Below are 15,365 nucleotides of genomic sequence, written 5' to 3' on the forward strand. Positions count from 1 at the left end.
AAATGAATTTTATTAGTAAATGGAGCGGACCGTGGCCTCAACTTTATCTAAATTCTGGGTCTTTTACTGAAGCTTAGAGCTAGGCCGGCAGTCACCTTATTATTTCTTCTGTTTTTCTTGTTCCTAAATGCTGATAAATTATACTATATTTATTGTCTTTCTGCCCCCTGATTCTGTTTTTTTTTTCTCTCTGTTTAAGGTGCGGCCACATTCAGAGATGGGTGTGGTGTCTTCTTCTGCAGGCCTTCCATCCTATACACTGCATGGACTCCCAAAATTTCCTGTATAATTTCCTGTATTGTTAATTGTGTCTGTAGCATGGTCCAAGCAGAGGGTTGCCCCTTTGAGTCTGGTCTGCTTGAGGTTTCTTTCTCAAATCATCAGAGGGAGTTTTTCCTTACCACTGTCGCCTGTGTGCTTGCTCTGGGGGTTAGTAAGGTTTGACCTTACTTGTGTGAAGCACCTTGAGGCAACCTTGTTGTGATTTGGCGCTATATAAATGAAAATAAAAAAATTAATTGAAAATGGGTGACATTATATCTTTGAATGACAGCTGGCAGATGTAATGTGCAGGTGTGTCTTTAAACCCTGTGAGGATTATTGTACTATGAATCAGGCCTTGTTCTGGACTTCATCTCTGGAAACTTTGAGCTGTTAAAGTACAACTTCTCAACAAGCAACAGTGGCTTCACAAGCAACTTGATTGGTCTGTCTGTCTTTATTTTATAATACAGTCTTTGTGTGTTAAGAGACACCAACATAATCCAAAATAGGAGGTTCACTGGTCCTCCGTCACTGGTATTCCAGAACTGAATATGGGGCAGATTTTATGGAGCTACTTGACGGAATTTCTGAAAGACTGATGAGTGAGGTACCGTAATGTTCCTTTGGCTTTTATGTCTGAAAGAACAAAAGCCTGTTAGTTCTCCGGTTGGTGGAATTGAGTGGGCACGTGGGTTGTGTGGATATGAATTGTATTGAGTTGGATGGAAAAAGTATACTCCTAAATTTTGTTGTAAGGAAGGAAATATGCAGACTGGCCACTTGATTAGGGACGCCTTTCAAATACTCGATTGGACCTTTTTTGCTGGAAACTTTCCTCAAAGATTTTTCTGCATGTTTCTTCCATATTCCAATGCCTGAATTGAACCTTTATTTCTGCTTTCCGATGCCCAGATTGAACGCTTTTTTTCGCGTTCCTATGTCGGATTGAACCTTTAGTTCTGCCTTCCGATGCCCGGATTGAACTCTTTTCTTCCGCGTTCTAATACTCGGATTGAAATGTTTCTTTTGCGTTCCAGTGCTCAAATTGAACTCTTTCTTCTGCTTTCCGATGCCTGGATTGAAACCTTTCTTCCGCCTTCTGATGCCCGGATCGAACGCTTTCTTTTGTATTCCGATGCCAGGATTAAATGCTTTCTTCCGCCTTCCGATGCCCGGATTGAAACCTTTATTCCGCCTTCCGATGCCCAGGTTGAACGCTTTCTTCCGCCTTCCGATGCCCGGGTTGACCGCTTTCTTCCGCCTTCCGATGCCCGGGTTGAACGCTTTCTTCCGCCTTCCGATGCCCGGGTTGACCGCTTTCTTCCGCCTTTGCCTTTCTTCGATGCCTGGATTGAAACCTTTCTTCCGCCTTTGCCTTTCTTCGATGCCTGGATTGAAACCTTTCTTCCACCTTCCTATGTTCGGTTCGAGCTCTTTCTTTCTTGTTTTGGTGATCAGTGTGAACTTCCTCTGCACTCTGTCTACACATGCCTGAATGAGTTTCTGCCTAGATACTGACTTTAATGTCCAGTTGACCATGCGTACCTAATGAAGTGGCCCGTGTGTTTATGACATTAATTATGAGATTAAAGTAAAAATGAAAGCTAGTAGGAAAAGGTGGTTGTTGGCCATCAGGTAGTAGAGAGCGTCTGCACGCTTCTGTCACATCAGCACCACATGAAAGTACCAGACAAACTTGCGCCTGAAGTCCTGTTTGTGCCTCAGCTGTAGCTCTGATCCTGTTTCTCTTTGCACACTAACAGCTCCTTTCCTTCTCTTTTTCCTCTTCCTCTAACTTCTGCTGCGGCCTGGATGTTCTTCCTGGCTGTGATCTGTCTGCATGCATTTCCTTTTGTGTGTGTGTGTGTGTGTGTGTGTGTGTGTCTGTTTTGTGCACCGCCGTGCAGTCGTGCGGAGCACATGCCTCCCTGCCTGACTCAGGAGACTTCGCTGCCCTCGCCGTGGGGCACGCCAGCACTCGCCAGGAAGAGGTAGCAACAGCACTTTGCCATTTTTATGGAAGAAAATAGTGCCAAAATTCAAGTTGTGTGCAGTAAACAAAAATAAAGTCATTATAAACTGGGCTGTTATTTTTCCCTCCTGTACACTTTTCCCCACTCTCATCCTGTTTAATTCCTTCATATGACCTTCAGTTGGCATTGAAGACACTCGCTAGTGGGAAAATAACCCTTCTGTTCAACAGGAAAGCCTCACTTTTATCATTTTTCAGTGGGTTTTTACTCATTAAAGAGAGGAACATGACAGTGCCTCCGAGTCCCACATTACAAACCTGTGGCATTGTGGACGTGCACTATGACCTTTGACCTAAGAAGTTTACTGCTGGTCATTGTGAAGTTGAGCATTTTGTGCAGACTGCAGCTTTTCCAGCATTGCGTCTCCCTGTGGGAGCCGACCATAAGCTCAGACGCCTCCATGTGTGAGTAGAGAAAGTGCTGACTCGTGTTAAAGGAGCCCTAAGTACAAAGTACAGAATTAGAGAGGCAGTGATTTGAAAATGTTTCCACTGAACTCAGGAAACATCTCTTCCAGAAAATGAAACGAAAGTACAGGTTTTTATTGATTTTACAGAGGAGTCATTTCTGCCTGACAGAATAGTCACCAAAGTGTGTCTTTAATGAATTCCTCAGAATCGTCACTTTAAGTGTCACCCACATGGAAGCATTAGGCCCAGATTTTGACCTTGACCTGTGACCTGCGGCTTTTTTCTCAAATGATTGACTTTACTGAAAGATCCAGCAAATGTATATTTAAAAAGAAGCTCAACTTTTTGTGATGCTACAACTTAATTTCTCACATTTACTGGATTACAACAGAGTGACTCGGAAAATAAAATAATCCACCTCTTGCTGCCTGTTTTTTTTAAAATGATCCCCTGGACTTGTTTAGTTCCTCGAATACGTTTCGCTTTTCATCTGTTGTGGCAGAAGTAATGACATCAATGTGACATCACAGAAGACAAACATTTGAACCTCTCACTCGTCCAACTAGAACTGATGAAGAGCAAAACTTCATCAAGGAGCCAAACGCCCAGTTGACGTGACTCGACCTACTGGAGAATCCAGTTTGCCCTTGATGCTGCAGCAGACGGTAAAAGTAGAAGATTTTTAGGTTTTGACAGCAGGTTCCATTATGGTGTGTAGAGCTGCAGTGATTAATCAATTATTAGTCAATCTTTAAATTAATTGGCAACTAGTTTGATAAGCTTCTTAATGTGAATATTTTCATTTTTTTTTATAGTGTTTTACTCCTGTCTGACAGTACACTGAATATCTTTTGGCTGTGAGCAAAACATTTGAAGGCGTCGCCTTGGTCTCTGGGTAACATTGATCAATATTTTCACCATTTTTTTGACATTTTTGTAGACTTAATAACTAATTTATTAATGGAGAAAATAATCATTTCATGAATTGATTTTGCAAATAATCGTTAGTTGTAGTCCTATAGCGCTGCACAGCTAGGGCTGGTATCATTTAAATCAGCTGATTTTAATCATGACTTAAATCATGATTTAACTCACTGTAAAAAAAAATCAAAAAGCTAATCAAAAAGCTAATCAAAAATTATCTTTTTAGAAATGAGTACTTAAAACATCACTGAACTGTGAAATCAGTACCATTATTTAATGGTAATTATGATTACTTGGACAAATAATGACCAAGAATCTCAAGTCAGTAATTTCCTGGTAAGATCACAGGTGGGCTAATTAGAAGATTATCTCCAGCAGGGTCATGCTCAGTCATGCATGAATGGAGCCTTTGTCTGTCTCTGCTCCTTATGATAGGAAGGAAGCCTGAAAATTGCAACCTGAACTTTGCATATGGCTAAATAAGTGCCAAATAGGACTAAAATGCTTTCAAATATTGAACAATAACATTGTCCAAACCGAGACTTTCCATTCAGGTAATGGTACATGTTAGTTGTAGTCATTATATTTGGAATGGAATAACCTTGTACATTGTTGTATGTGCACCTTTATGTTTTAACATGTCGATAAAGATTTTAACTGATATTAATTGTATAGTCTCATTTAGAAGAGTGACATAAATAAAAATAAAAAAGTTGATTTAAATCAATAAAGGTCAATTTAAATAAATAATAATATAAAAAAAATCAGGACTTTTTAAATTTTTTTTTTTATAAAAGTTGATTTCTTTCCCAGCCCTGTGCACGGCTGCTGCACTTGCAGCCACTGGTGGTGAAATTTTTCCAAACCAGCCGGACATCTGCAGCCAACATGTGAATGCAGCGTTCGAGTTATTTTCTTTAAATACAGACAGCTGTAAGTCCACTGACGTGTGGTTCCGCGTGTCGGTGGACCAAAGATTTTGCTGTTGACTTCCTCAACAAAAAATGAACCCCAACTGTTGAAAACCTCCAGAGAACCTTTTTTTCTGCACCTTAAAGTTTCAGGTTTTATTTTAAAGCACTTTGTAGTGTTAAAGGCTCATTGCAAAGAGGCTTCGAGTTAACTTTTTTTTTCCCTCCCTTATTTGTTCATCCAGACGTGGATACTATGGAACGTCGGGTCCCACCGTCCCAGTTAAAGCCCTGGCAGACCTGAAGCTCCACTTGGCCAATCCCTCCCACCCCGCGTCCTCCTCGGCTCTGGCTGACATGGTGGTGATCCACCCCGGGGCCATCCTGGCCATGGTGGACCTGCTGCCCTCCGTCTCCTCAGACAGCCAGCCAGAGGTGACGAAACGACGACTCTTTGTTTGTGTCCGCCACAGCTGTACCCATGAAAAATGGAGAAAAGTTAATTATACGACCACACACTAAAATGTTAGCTTTGGGATTCAAAGCTCTTCTTGATATTTTGTAAACATGTTACAGCTTCTAAAAAATAAAATAAAATTGGAATTCTAAAATCAGATGATAAAAGTAAGTCCCTTCAGCTACTTCCTTATTTGCACTCGGGGTCACCACAACAAATATCAGGTGGATCTGCATGTTGAATTGGCACAAGTTTTACGGCAGATGCCCTTCCTGATGCAACTCCACATTATATGGAGAAATGTGGTGGTTTGAACTGGGAACTTTCTGCACTGAAACCAAGTGCAGTAACCACTTGGCCACCACCCCTTAGGTGATATTATGATGATTTTAGAGTTTCTTTTACACTGAGAACATAATAAAAGTTAAATCTTAATATAGCAAAATAATTCTGTATTTAGTAGTAGTTTGGGAGATCCTGCAACTTTTGTCATACATTCGTTGTTATTAATAATAATTATGGCTGGTCATATCAGACTTTCCCAGGAATCAAAGCACTAAAAATAAATAAATAAAAGAATAAATGGCAGTAATGAAAAATCTGCTACAATAATGCACAAAAATCCCAAATTAATGAGTTGATTGGTGTGACTTGTATGCTGGAAAATATATATTACACCCTTTTTTTGCTGTAAAAAAGGCTGTTTTTTGCTGTTTCTCATCATTATTTTTTCTCAAAATTTTGAGGTTTTTTTTCTTATAATAGTACTTATATCAAGATATATTTTTTATCTGATTTTCTTCAGGAATTCCTTTCTGAAGGTGTACACAAACACACACATACACACACAGTAAATGTGTTGGATAAAAATCCACACAAAGCAAAAATCCTGTGAATCCAGTTTTACGATAAATGAAATCTGAATGCTAACATTAACAGTGTTAGAGTGATAAACCAGATTGCCGTCTGTGTAGTGTCAGCCAACCTCGGGTGTGTTTGTGCTGAACTCACGTGGGTCCTGGTCCTTTTCTGCCCTGCAGCACGCGCTCGACCTGCAGCTGGCTGTGTCCAACGTGCTGCAGCTGCTGGTGAACAGCGAGAGGAACCAGCAGGTGCTGTGTGAGGCATGCCTGCACCAGCGCCTGCTGCAGCGCTGCAGCCAGGCTCTGGGCGACGAGGACCACCCACTGCACCCGCCGCTGCAGAGGATGTTCGAGAGGCTGGCCTCGCAGGCGCTGCAGCCGATGGCACTCAGGTAACCATGAAAACACACGCACTGTTAGCCCCAAGACAGCACATGGAGTTTTAGTGCTGGATTTAAAGCACGGTGGGATTTGGTTGTTAAAAAGTGGGAGTGGCTCCAGGATCGCAGAGGCTCCATCTTGTGAAATGGTGTTCAAAGGTTCTTTGAACGCTGATTGATCCGTTCCCAGCGGGTGCAGTTAGCATAGCAGCGTGAATTTGTTCGGAAGTGTCAAAATTACATCTGAGGATGCCGACGTGAATGAACGGTTGTTATTTTCCACTTGATGGGCTATGAGAGATGCCAGGTTGGTGTTGAGGAACAGGCGCCTTGGTTGGTTCTTTTCATGTGTAAATGACGCCTCCCCGGTGGCGGCGGCGGTTTGATGATATCTGCAGCCGTCCTCGTCTCCTCTTGCTGTCAGTCTTCTGTCACCGTCGTCTCCTCCTGTGGGGGTTCTCACGCTGGTGGCAGCTGAGCTTCTGTTTGCCGTCTGCGTTTGTTCTGACCGTGACGGCTGTCACTAACTCGTCACAAACTGCCACAAAGAGTCTGTTTTCATTTAAGAACCCAAACATAATAAACGCAGCTGTGCAGGATCATGCACACTGAACATACCTGCTTTTACAGTTCTAAAGCCGGACAGGATTCTTGTAGGTTTGAAGACAGTAAAAACTGTTCAGTGCAGAGCGCAGCGCCCACGTTGCACATATTTGACATAGATTCATGCTAATTGATTCTTTGTGAGTCAGTGATATCATTGTATTTGGTTCTGTGCAGCTTTATCGTTGATGAATACGCGTCCTTTCCACCTGGTTTTATCCTTATTGGCTCCAAACTATTCGGTTGTGACCTTGTGCTTGACTTTTCAATACCACTTCCACCCAGATCTCATGTGACCAATGGAAAAGTAAAGGCACCCATATTTTATTTATTTTTATTCATAAAGCACTTTAAGTGAAACGATTTACCCATCAGCCAAACGTGAAAGTGATACTGGTTTATCAGAAGCCGACAGTGTAATCTGATGTGGCTGTGTCCGAATCAGTACTAAAGGTTATCGGTTATCTGTAATAAAGATAATTTTTTTTTTAGCAGTTTAGCATCATAAAAGATAACTTTTCAGCTATTGGATTAATGGTTATCGAAGCTAATCTTGGTTGGCTGTGTCCACCACTGAATATAATGAGCATAAAGCCTGCCAAAATAGAGAAAATGTTATGAGATTTTGATATTTCTTATGACAGTGTCGTCGTTGTTGTTATTACATGTTATTAATTCTCAAGATATTCTTTTTTTTCTCTCAGCGGCCTGACTTTATTCTAACATTTGGCTTTATTTATTTTTCTTGTAAAATTTCAGTTTCTGTTTGTCTCTCATAACAGCTCATCTTCTTCTTAAAATACTTGTCTCACATCAGATAATTATTCCTTTGAATCTGTCGTAGCTTTTTCAGTCTTTGTTGTAATGTGTTTTAATCATAATCAAAGGTGTTGTGGTGCTTTTTCCCCTTCAGGGAGTTCTTACGTCTGGGAAACCCTTTGAACTGCGGAGCCTGGGATAAGAAGCTTCTGAAGCAGTACCGCGTGCACAAACCCAGCTCACTCAGCTACGACGCAGAGATGAGAAGTAAGATACAGACTAAAGATTCCAAACCTAATCGGCCCTGTGCGGCGCCTGTTACTGCCTGTTTGTCAGGCCCATCATTTTCTGATGTGTTCAGTGGCTCTGATTAACAGCACTGTGTTGTCATAGCAGCAGCACCCTCAAAAACATTTTAATTTCAGACTTAACACAAAACATTCCTGTTTTTCCTCCTCTGAGTGTGAAATTACCATCACAAAGCGGGTGGGACACAGGTCGTGCTGTTGCGTGAATCAAAAACATCCTTGTGTCAGGGCACAATCTTCAGTTAACGAGGCTCATCTCTGAGTGTGGCGCTAGTTTCAAGATGCTCAAAATTTAGCAACAACAGCGTGGGGCAGTTTGTGTACGAGGTACTATGATGACTAACGAGGATTATAGAGGTGTGTGTCATGAGGATGACGCTGCTAAAAGCCCATTTTCCGAGTACCTGGCAGCTACGAGGGACCTGAGAGGCTATTTTTGGAGCAGCTCAGCCCTCCTGCTTACACAATCCCACCTGCTTTCTGCTCCAGATACTGTATATAAAATAATTATTTGTAGCGGATTAATCATTTTCTGCCAAACCTTGAATGTTGAAAACACCTCTAATCACTTCTAGAATCACAGAAGACTGTTTCATCTGGACGCTTTGTTCCTCTCTCTCCTGCTCCACAAGGAACATATTTTGGAACAGCTTAAAGGTGTCATGGCGGGGTGTGGTGTGGCACAGAAGGTGGTAGGACTAAGCATGGGCCGGTATGAGATTTGGACGGTATGATGACTGTGGGTAAAAATACAGCGGTTTCACTGTATTATGTATAGCTTTAAAATGTGCTTTAACAACATTATGGATTTTTGCATATGAAGCGTGCGTGATTCAGGCACACTAATTGACTCAGTGTCTACCGGTACGAGCACTATACCACTGATAACTTTAGAGAAAATAGCAAAATAATAGTCACTCTTTTAGACATGTAGCTCTACCCCGTGGGAAACATGACTTACTTGCTTAGGGAGAAACGTGGCTGGAATAAGGTCCGGAACTCTGGATGCTCAATACTTGGCCTGGCCCATATTCTGAATTCTTAGATGAATTTGGTGCGTTCATCTCTAACTTGTCAACTAGTGCAGATAACATTCTGATCATTGGCGACTTTAACGTTCATATAAATAAGCCTTCTGATCCCCTCTGCAAATCATTTATGTAAACTGTGGATGCATTAGAATTTCGGCAATGCATTCGGGATTCAACGCACATTAGTGGAAATACCCTGGATCTGGTTCTCGCACGTGGTATTGCTGTCACGAGTATTGACATCATGCCTCTTACATCAGTGGTCTCTGATCACTCACTTATTAAGTTTACAGTTTCACTACCGTGTTTAGTGGAACAACAACCTTATATATCATTACGGCGATGCATCAACTCCTCAACTAAGACTGAACTCGAAGCTAGACTGCCTGATGTCTTAGCTTCACATTTGACAAATACCCAGTCAGTAGACAGACTTGTGGATAGTTTAAACTCAGTGCTCAAGACTACACTTGACATGATTGCACCACCTGTTAAAACCGCGCTCCCCCAAATCACAGTCACCTTGCTACAGTAATTACCTACGTGACCTCAAGCTTAAAGCAAGAGGTCTAGAACGGAAATGCCGTCATTCAAAATTAGAAGTATTCCAACTTGCATGGCATGGCGCTATCTTAGACTATAAGCATGCATTATTGGCTACAAAGCGGATTTACTACTCTGATTTGATCAACGCAATCAAGCATAACTCAAAGTTCTTGTTCAACACGGTGGCCACACTTATTCATGGACAACCACCTGTAGTTCGCTCTCCTTTTACAGCACAAGATTGCCTGGATTACTTTGAGAAGAAAATAGAACACATTAGGTTAAACATATCCCGGCATGCCTTAACCCAGCCACTACACCCTGCTATTGAGGTGGGCACCACTTCTGAGGTATTACCTAGATGTACAGAATTTACGCCAACAAAAAGCACAACCTGCTTATTTGATCCTATACCAACAATACTGTTTAAGGACCTGTGGCCCACTCTTGGACCGACTGTGCTGGAAATTATTAATCTTTCGTTAACTTCTGGATCTGTTCCTAAACGTTTCAAATCTGCAGTGATTAAACCATTACTTAAGAAACCTAAACTTGACCCTAGTGTATTGAAAAACTATTGGCCGATATCAAATCTATCATTTTTCGGAAGGGGGGAAGCTTTTGTAAATTCAAGCTAAAATTGGCCATTCTAGGGGTACCCAAAGGGGAAAAGCCAGGTACAACAGCCCAAGTCATCATCATGTCCAGAAGGGTGGGGAATTTTGTTGAGTGGGCAGTCTCATTCTGGGTTAGCCAGTACATGGCCCTCAGTGAGGCAGTCGGAGTCCGTGCACATTTTTAAGTCAAGACTTAAAACCTGTTTTTATTCTCTTTCTTATGAGTAGTTTTTATTTTGTTATGTTTTATTCTTTTACTTCTGTTTTTAATTAGGTATTTGAATTTTTTATTTTTATTTATTTATTAAATTTTTTTATGTTGAACTGTTCTGTGTGAGGCACCTTGAGACGGGTTTTGTTGTAATTTGGTGCTTTATAAGCTGATTAAATTGAAATTGAACATTGTATTGAGGCTTAAAGTAAATAAATATGAAATTGGTTACTGGATCCTTAAACTCTGGACATAATAAACTCTACATGGTGGATCCTTGATCTCTGGACATAATCAGAAATAAAATCTGTTAGTTTTTGTCAAAAGCATTTCCTTTCAGACATTATTGGCATGAATGTCTTTCCATACCTATGAGCTGAGCTGTTGCAGCTGTGCTGCAGGTCAGGTTTATAAAGAATGCAGCACATCTCATTTTGGGAGGAAAAAAAACGTTTTAGTCTATTGTAGTTTATTGTCTGTATTGCAACGTTTGTAAGAGGTGTCATTTTATTTAAAGCGGCGATTCGTTTTGAAGTTATTAATTCCGAGCGGACTCTGTCTCAGCAGCGAGCTGAGCAGCGTTTGAAGCACGGAACAGAGGATGATTCTCGTTTCTCGACTGCAACTAGAGTCCCAGTTAGTAACTTTAATCCACACAAAAGTGACTCATGATATTTTAATGGCTTTCAGAGGGGTTAAGAAGCGGACTTACCGCTTTTGAAGAGCAGCGAATCAAAGAGCTATGAGCCATTGAATCGAAGCATTGCTTCGATTCACGCTTCAAACAGGAGTCGCGCTGCAGAAATGGTTGATTACAGACGCTGTATTGAAAATCGTAACGGTCCAAAATTATAGCGTAACGGGCCGTAACTCAAGTTTGTGCTAGCTAGAACCCTGCTAAAGCAACTAGAGGGACCAATAATGAAAGCAAACAATAAGAAAAACTATATACACTGCAAGCAAAAGATACAGAGAGAGTAAATGAAACAAAACCAATTAGAACCAAAGCATGACTGTGAAAACTTAACGTGACATAAATAAAAGCATAGAAGACTCAAGGCATGGAAGAGGACAAAGGTACAGAGCTATACCAACAGACCCTAAAGTGCCAGATCACGACAGAAGGTAACTATTTTTAATGTACTTATAGCTTGAAAAACAGTTGCATGTTCATTCCTAGCTGTAAAAGTACGAGGGCTGTCCATAAAGTATAGGTCCTTTTTATTTTTTTCAAAAACTATATGGATTTCATTCATATGTTTTTACGTCAGACATGCTTGAACCCTCGTGCGCATGCGTGAGTTTTTCCATGCCTGTCGGTGACGTCATTCGCCTGTGAGCACTCCTTGTGGGAGGAGTCGTCCAGCCCCTCGTCGGAATTCCTTTGTCTGAGAAGTTGCTGAGAGACTGGCGCTTTGTTTGATCAAAATTTTTTCTAAACCTGTGAGACACATCGAAGTGGACACGGTTCGAAAAATTAAGCTGGTTTTCGATGAAAATTTTAACGGCTGATGAGAGATTTTGAGGTGATTCTGTCGCTTTAAGGACTTCCCACGGAGCGAGACGTCGCGCAGCGGTCCCAGGCGCCGTCGTCAGCCTGTTTCAAGCTGAAAACCTCCACATTTCAGGCTCTATTGATCCAGGACGTCGTGAGAGAACAGAGAAGTTTCAGAAGAAGTCGGTTTCAGCAGTTTATCTGGATATTCCACTGTTAAAGGAGATTTTTTTTAATGAAAGACATGCGGACGGGTCCGAGCGTCGGGACGCAGCTGGCGCGGTGCGGCGGCACAGGAAAAACACCTCCGTGTTGATAACCATTTGTAAAATCCAGGCGGCTTTTGATGGCTTTCAGTGGAGTGAGTATATGAGAAATTGTTTAACAGCTGGACATGTTCCAACTTGTCCTTAAGGCTTCCAACGTCTCGCTCCGTGGGAAGTCCTTAAAGCGACAGTATCACCTCAAAATCTCTCATCAGCCGTTAAAATTTTCACCGAAAACCAGCTTAATTTTTCGAACCGTGTCCACTTCGATGTGTCTCACAGGTTTAGAAAAAATTTTGATCAAACAAAACGCCAGTCTCTCAGCAACTTCTCAGACAAAGGAATTCCGACGAGGGGCTGGACGACTCCTCCCACAAGGAGTGCTCACAGGCGAATGACGTCACCGACAGGCGTGGAAAAACTCACGCATGCGCACGAGGGTTCAAGCATGTCTGATGTAAAAACATATGAATGAAATCCATATAGTTTTTGAAAAAAATAAAAAGGACCTATACTTTATGGACAGACCTCGTATGTCTATGATAGACTTAATATCTTGTTAATGGATCAGATTGAGTTTTGCTGTGTGTGCACACTGACACAATGTCTTGTGCGCAAAACAAGGATTTAGGCACATCGGCAGCTCACAAAAGAGTGATTTTACAGTCAATAATGGACAAACACAAAGTTAAAAGTTGGGTCACAGTGTTAAAGTTGCTGTGTGTTTAAAGCTGCAGAAGAAATAACGCCACTGAAGCCGTGAGAGGGAGCGCAGAGCTGCCCAGGAACAGGGAAGGAGAGCATGCAAAAGAGCAATTTTGCAGACATAACACAAAGTTAAAAGTTGTATCACAGTGACTGTAAGCTGTGCAAGAAATAAAGATTTTTTTTTTTTTTTTGTGGAAATGATCCACAGTTGCAGCAGCGGGTGTATATAATTAAAGCGGCTACCTCATTGTGGTTCTTTTTTTTTCTGGGGGAAGTGAGCAGCACGGACTCACTCAGTGCAACGTCTTTTTTTGGATTGCATTTAAAAAATGTAACAACATCTTGAATGGATGCTGTGAATTGAAAACACGCACTTTAAAGGGACCAAGTGTGGGAGGGCTGGAGGTTTGGACAAAACCCATGCCTAACCGTGCAAAATCGCGTTATCATGGCGCTGCATGGACCATATGTTGCTTGACGTGGATCATATGCGGAGATACGAGCCACTCGAGGCTGGATGGGGCTCAAATGACAACTTGGTCGTGGCTCACTTGTGAGGTACAGAGAGGCACATAGGCACTTAGTAACAGATACGTGACGGCTTAAAATGTGGATCATTCTTCAAATAATCGCTGACACACCCATGCGTTACTCATTATTCATGGCTTATTATTTGGTGGGGTGAGGCTTTACAGTTGCCATCAGCTTTTGTGTGTGTGTGTGTGTGTGTGTGTGTGTGTGTGTGTGTGTGTGTGTGTGTGTGTGTGTGTGTGTGTGTGTGTGTGTGTGTGTGTGTGTGCGTGCATGCAAATGCAAAAACAACTTGTTTGTAATTAAGTTAATAAATATTTTGATGTTCAAACTGCTGCTTATTTACTTGTTAAAGCATTTTTTTTATTTAACAGCACATGAATGTCTTTATTATTGAACATTTTACTGGAACATTTCAGTTCACTATCAGTTTTCATGGGACTTGTATTTATTACCAGACGTACACATAACTGGTGCTCATGTGTGCAAAAAATAAAATAAATAAAGATGCGCAACAGAAAACACCAAGGAATAGATGGTTGCAGATTGTAGTTAAAGCGTGGTATTTATTTATTTATTTTTTCATTTTTACCGGAGGCCATCGAATATGGCCATTGGGTATTGTGAAGGCTGTTCATCCCTCTGTCCATCTGTCTGTCTCTGCTCAGGATAAGTCCAGTCCTATTACTTACTGCCAGACTGTTGAAATTCACAGTGAACATTCTTGGGACACAGACCTTGGACAAGTTCAAAGATGGCTAACCTTGATGTATTTTAACAGGATAAAAAGTCACATTCTGTTTCATTGTGATGCATTTTGTTTTTGATTGACATGGGTGACAGACAATCAGAGTAGAGCTGAATTGTGACATCATTCGCTGATCTTTTCAAAACTGCTTTGTTTTGTGTGTTAATATACATGGCAGATTCAGAGTTTTCAGACAGTGATCACAGTCTGAGCAGATTTTCATTCAGCTGCGTTCATACAGCTTTCATTTCATTGTAGAAACTGAAGTCTAAAAAACAGTTCAATTCCACTTCAGAGATGCTGGACTCTGAAAGTCAAACATAATGTAGAAAAAAATCTTTAAAATTTAAAAATTAGTTTTTCTACAAACGGTCAAATGCACTTTTGTAAAGAATTCAATATGTGATGATATTCTGATCCACCGGAACTGAACCTGTTTCTGGATCAGGTCCAGATTCGCAGACAATCGGCCATATGACACACCAGTTTTTTTGTTGTTGTTGTGTTTTTTTAAATCACACCTCTGCATTGAATTGGTTGTTCCAGAATGAGGAGACCATTAAATTTTAAAGTTCAGCCTGTAAATATAACACATTTGTACTTTAAAGCTTTGGTTACGGCACACTCTGAAAACTGAGCAATAAAACATTTATGCCTCAGTTAAAATTTAATCTGTAGACTGCTTTTTTATGAGATTCTCTTTAAAATGTGCAAATAAATGTGAAATTGGACACTCTGTATAGATTATACAGAATTTACAGGAAAGAAAAAATCACCAAAATCTTGTGTGTAAAGTCTAGAAAAGCAGTGGATATAAAGTTTTAGTACATCTTCATTTAACACAATGAAACACTCAGATATCCACATGTCTATATTTGTGACATTTGACTGAATTTTGTGGTTTTCACAAAGAAAAAAAAAAGAAAAAACTGTCCAATAAAAAGTGGAAAGAAACAAAACTATGCCCCCTCACAGAACAGGAAGTTAGCTAAAAAAAACGTAAAACACACACACATGCCTGATCTCAACAGTGTGCTACATGTACTTAGTGAAACGGCTATATGTTGTTCATTGTTTGAAGAGGAGTGGCTGAGGAGGGAAGCTTTGTTTCTGTCCTGACGCGTGGTGCAAGTGTGACATCTAGTGGCAGGTGCACTCAGAGAGAACAACACAGTGTTTATGCTTTGTGCTGGTTGTGTTTTTTTATTCATTGGTTTAGAAAAAACTTTTGCTGTTGTGGACACAGAAGGTCTTCAGTTTGCAAAGACCTAACAATGTGAATGTCTTTTTTGGACATAAA

At 40.9% G+C, this 15,365-nt stretch overlaps 1 protein-coding gene across 4 annotated transcripts in view; it reads left to right on the forward strand.

Moving 5' to 3' along the window:
* wdfy3 (WD repeat and FYVE domain containing 3) overlaps window positions 1-15,365 on the forward strand; it is a 168,797-nt gene that overhangs the window by 68,250 nt on the left and 85,182 nt on the right. For 3 of the 4 annotated variants that reach the window (XM_034171177.1, XM_034171178.1, XM_034171181.1), the window contains exons 13-16: window positions 2,172-2,255; window positions 4,788-4,977; window positions 6,040-6,254; window positions 7,759-7,871. In XM_034171177.1, coding sequence (XP_034027068.1) covers window positions 2,172-2,255; window positions 4,788-4,977; window positions 6,040-6,254; window positions 7,759-7,871 — 602 coding nt within the window. The remainder of the gene's footprint in view (window positions 1-2,171; window positions 2,256-4,787; window positions 4,978-6,039; window positions 6,255-7,758; window positions 7,872-15,365) is intronic. The other variant, XM_034171179.1, reaches the window with a different exon arrangement.

Source organism: Thalassophryne amazonica, chromosome 5 (genome assembly GCF_902500255.1).
Source record: "Thalassophryne amazonica chromosome 5, fThaAma1.1, whole genome shotgun sequence".
NCBI classification, from domain to species: domain Eukaryota; kingdom Metazoa; phylum Chordata; class Actinopteri; order Batrachoidiformes; family Batrachoididae; genus Thalassophryne; species Thalassophryne amazonica.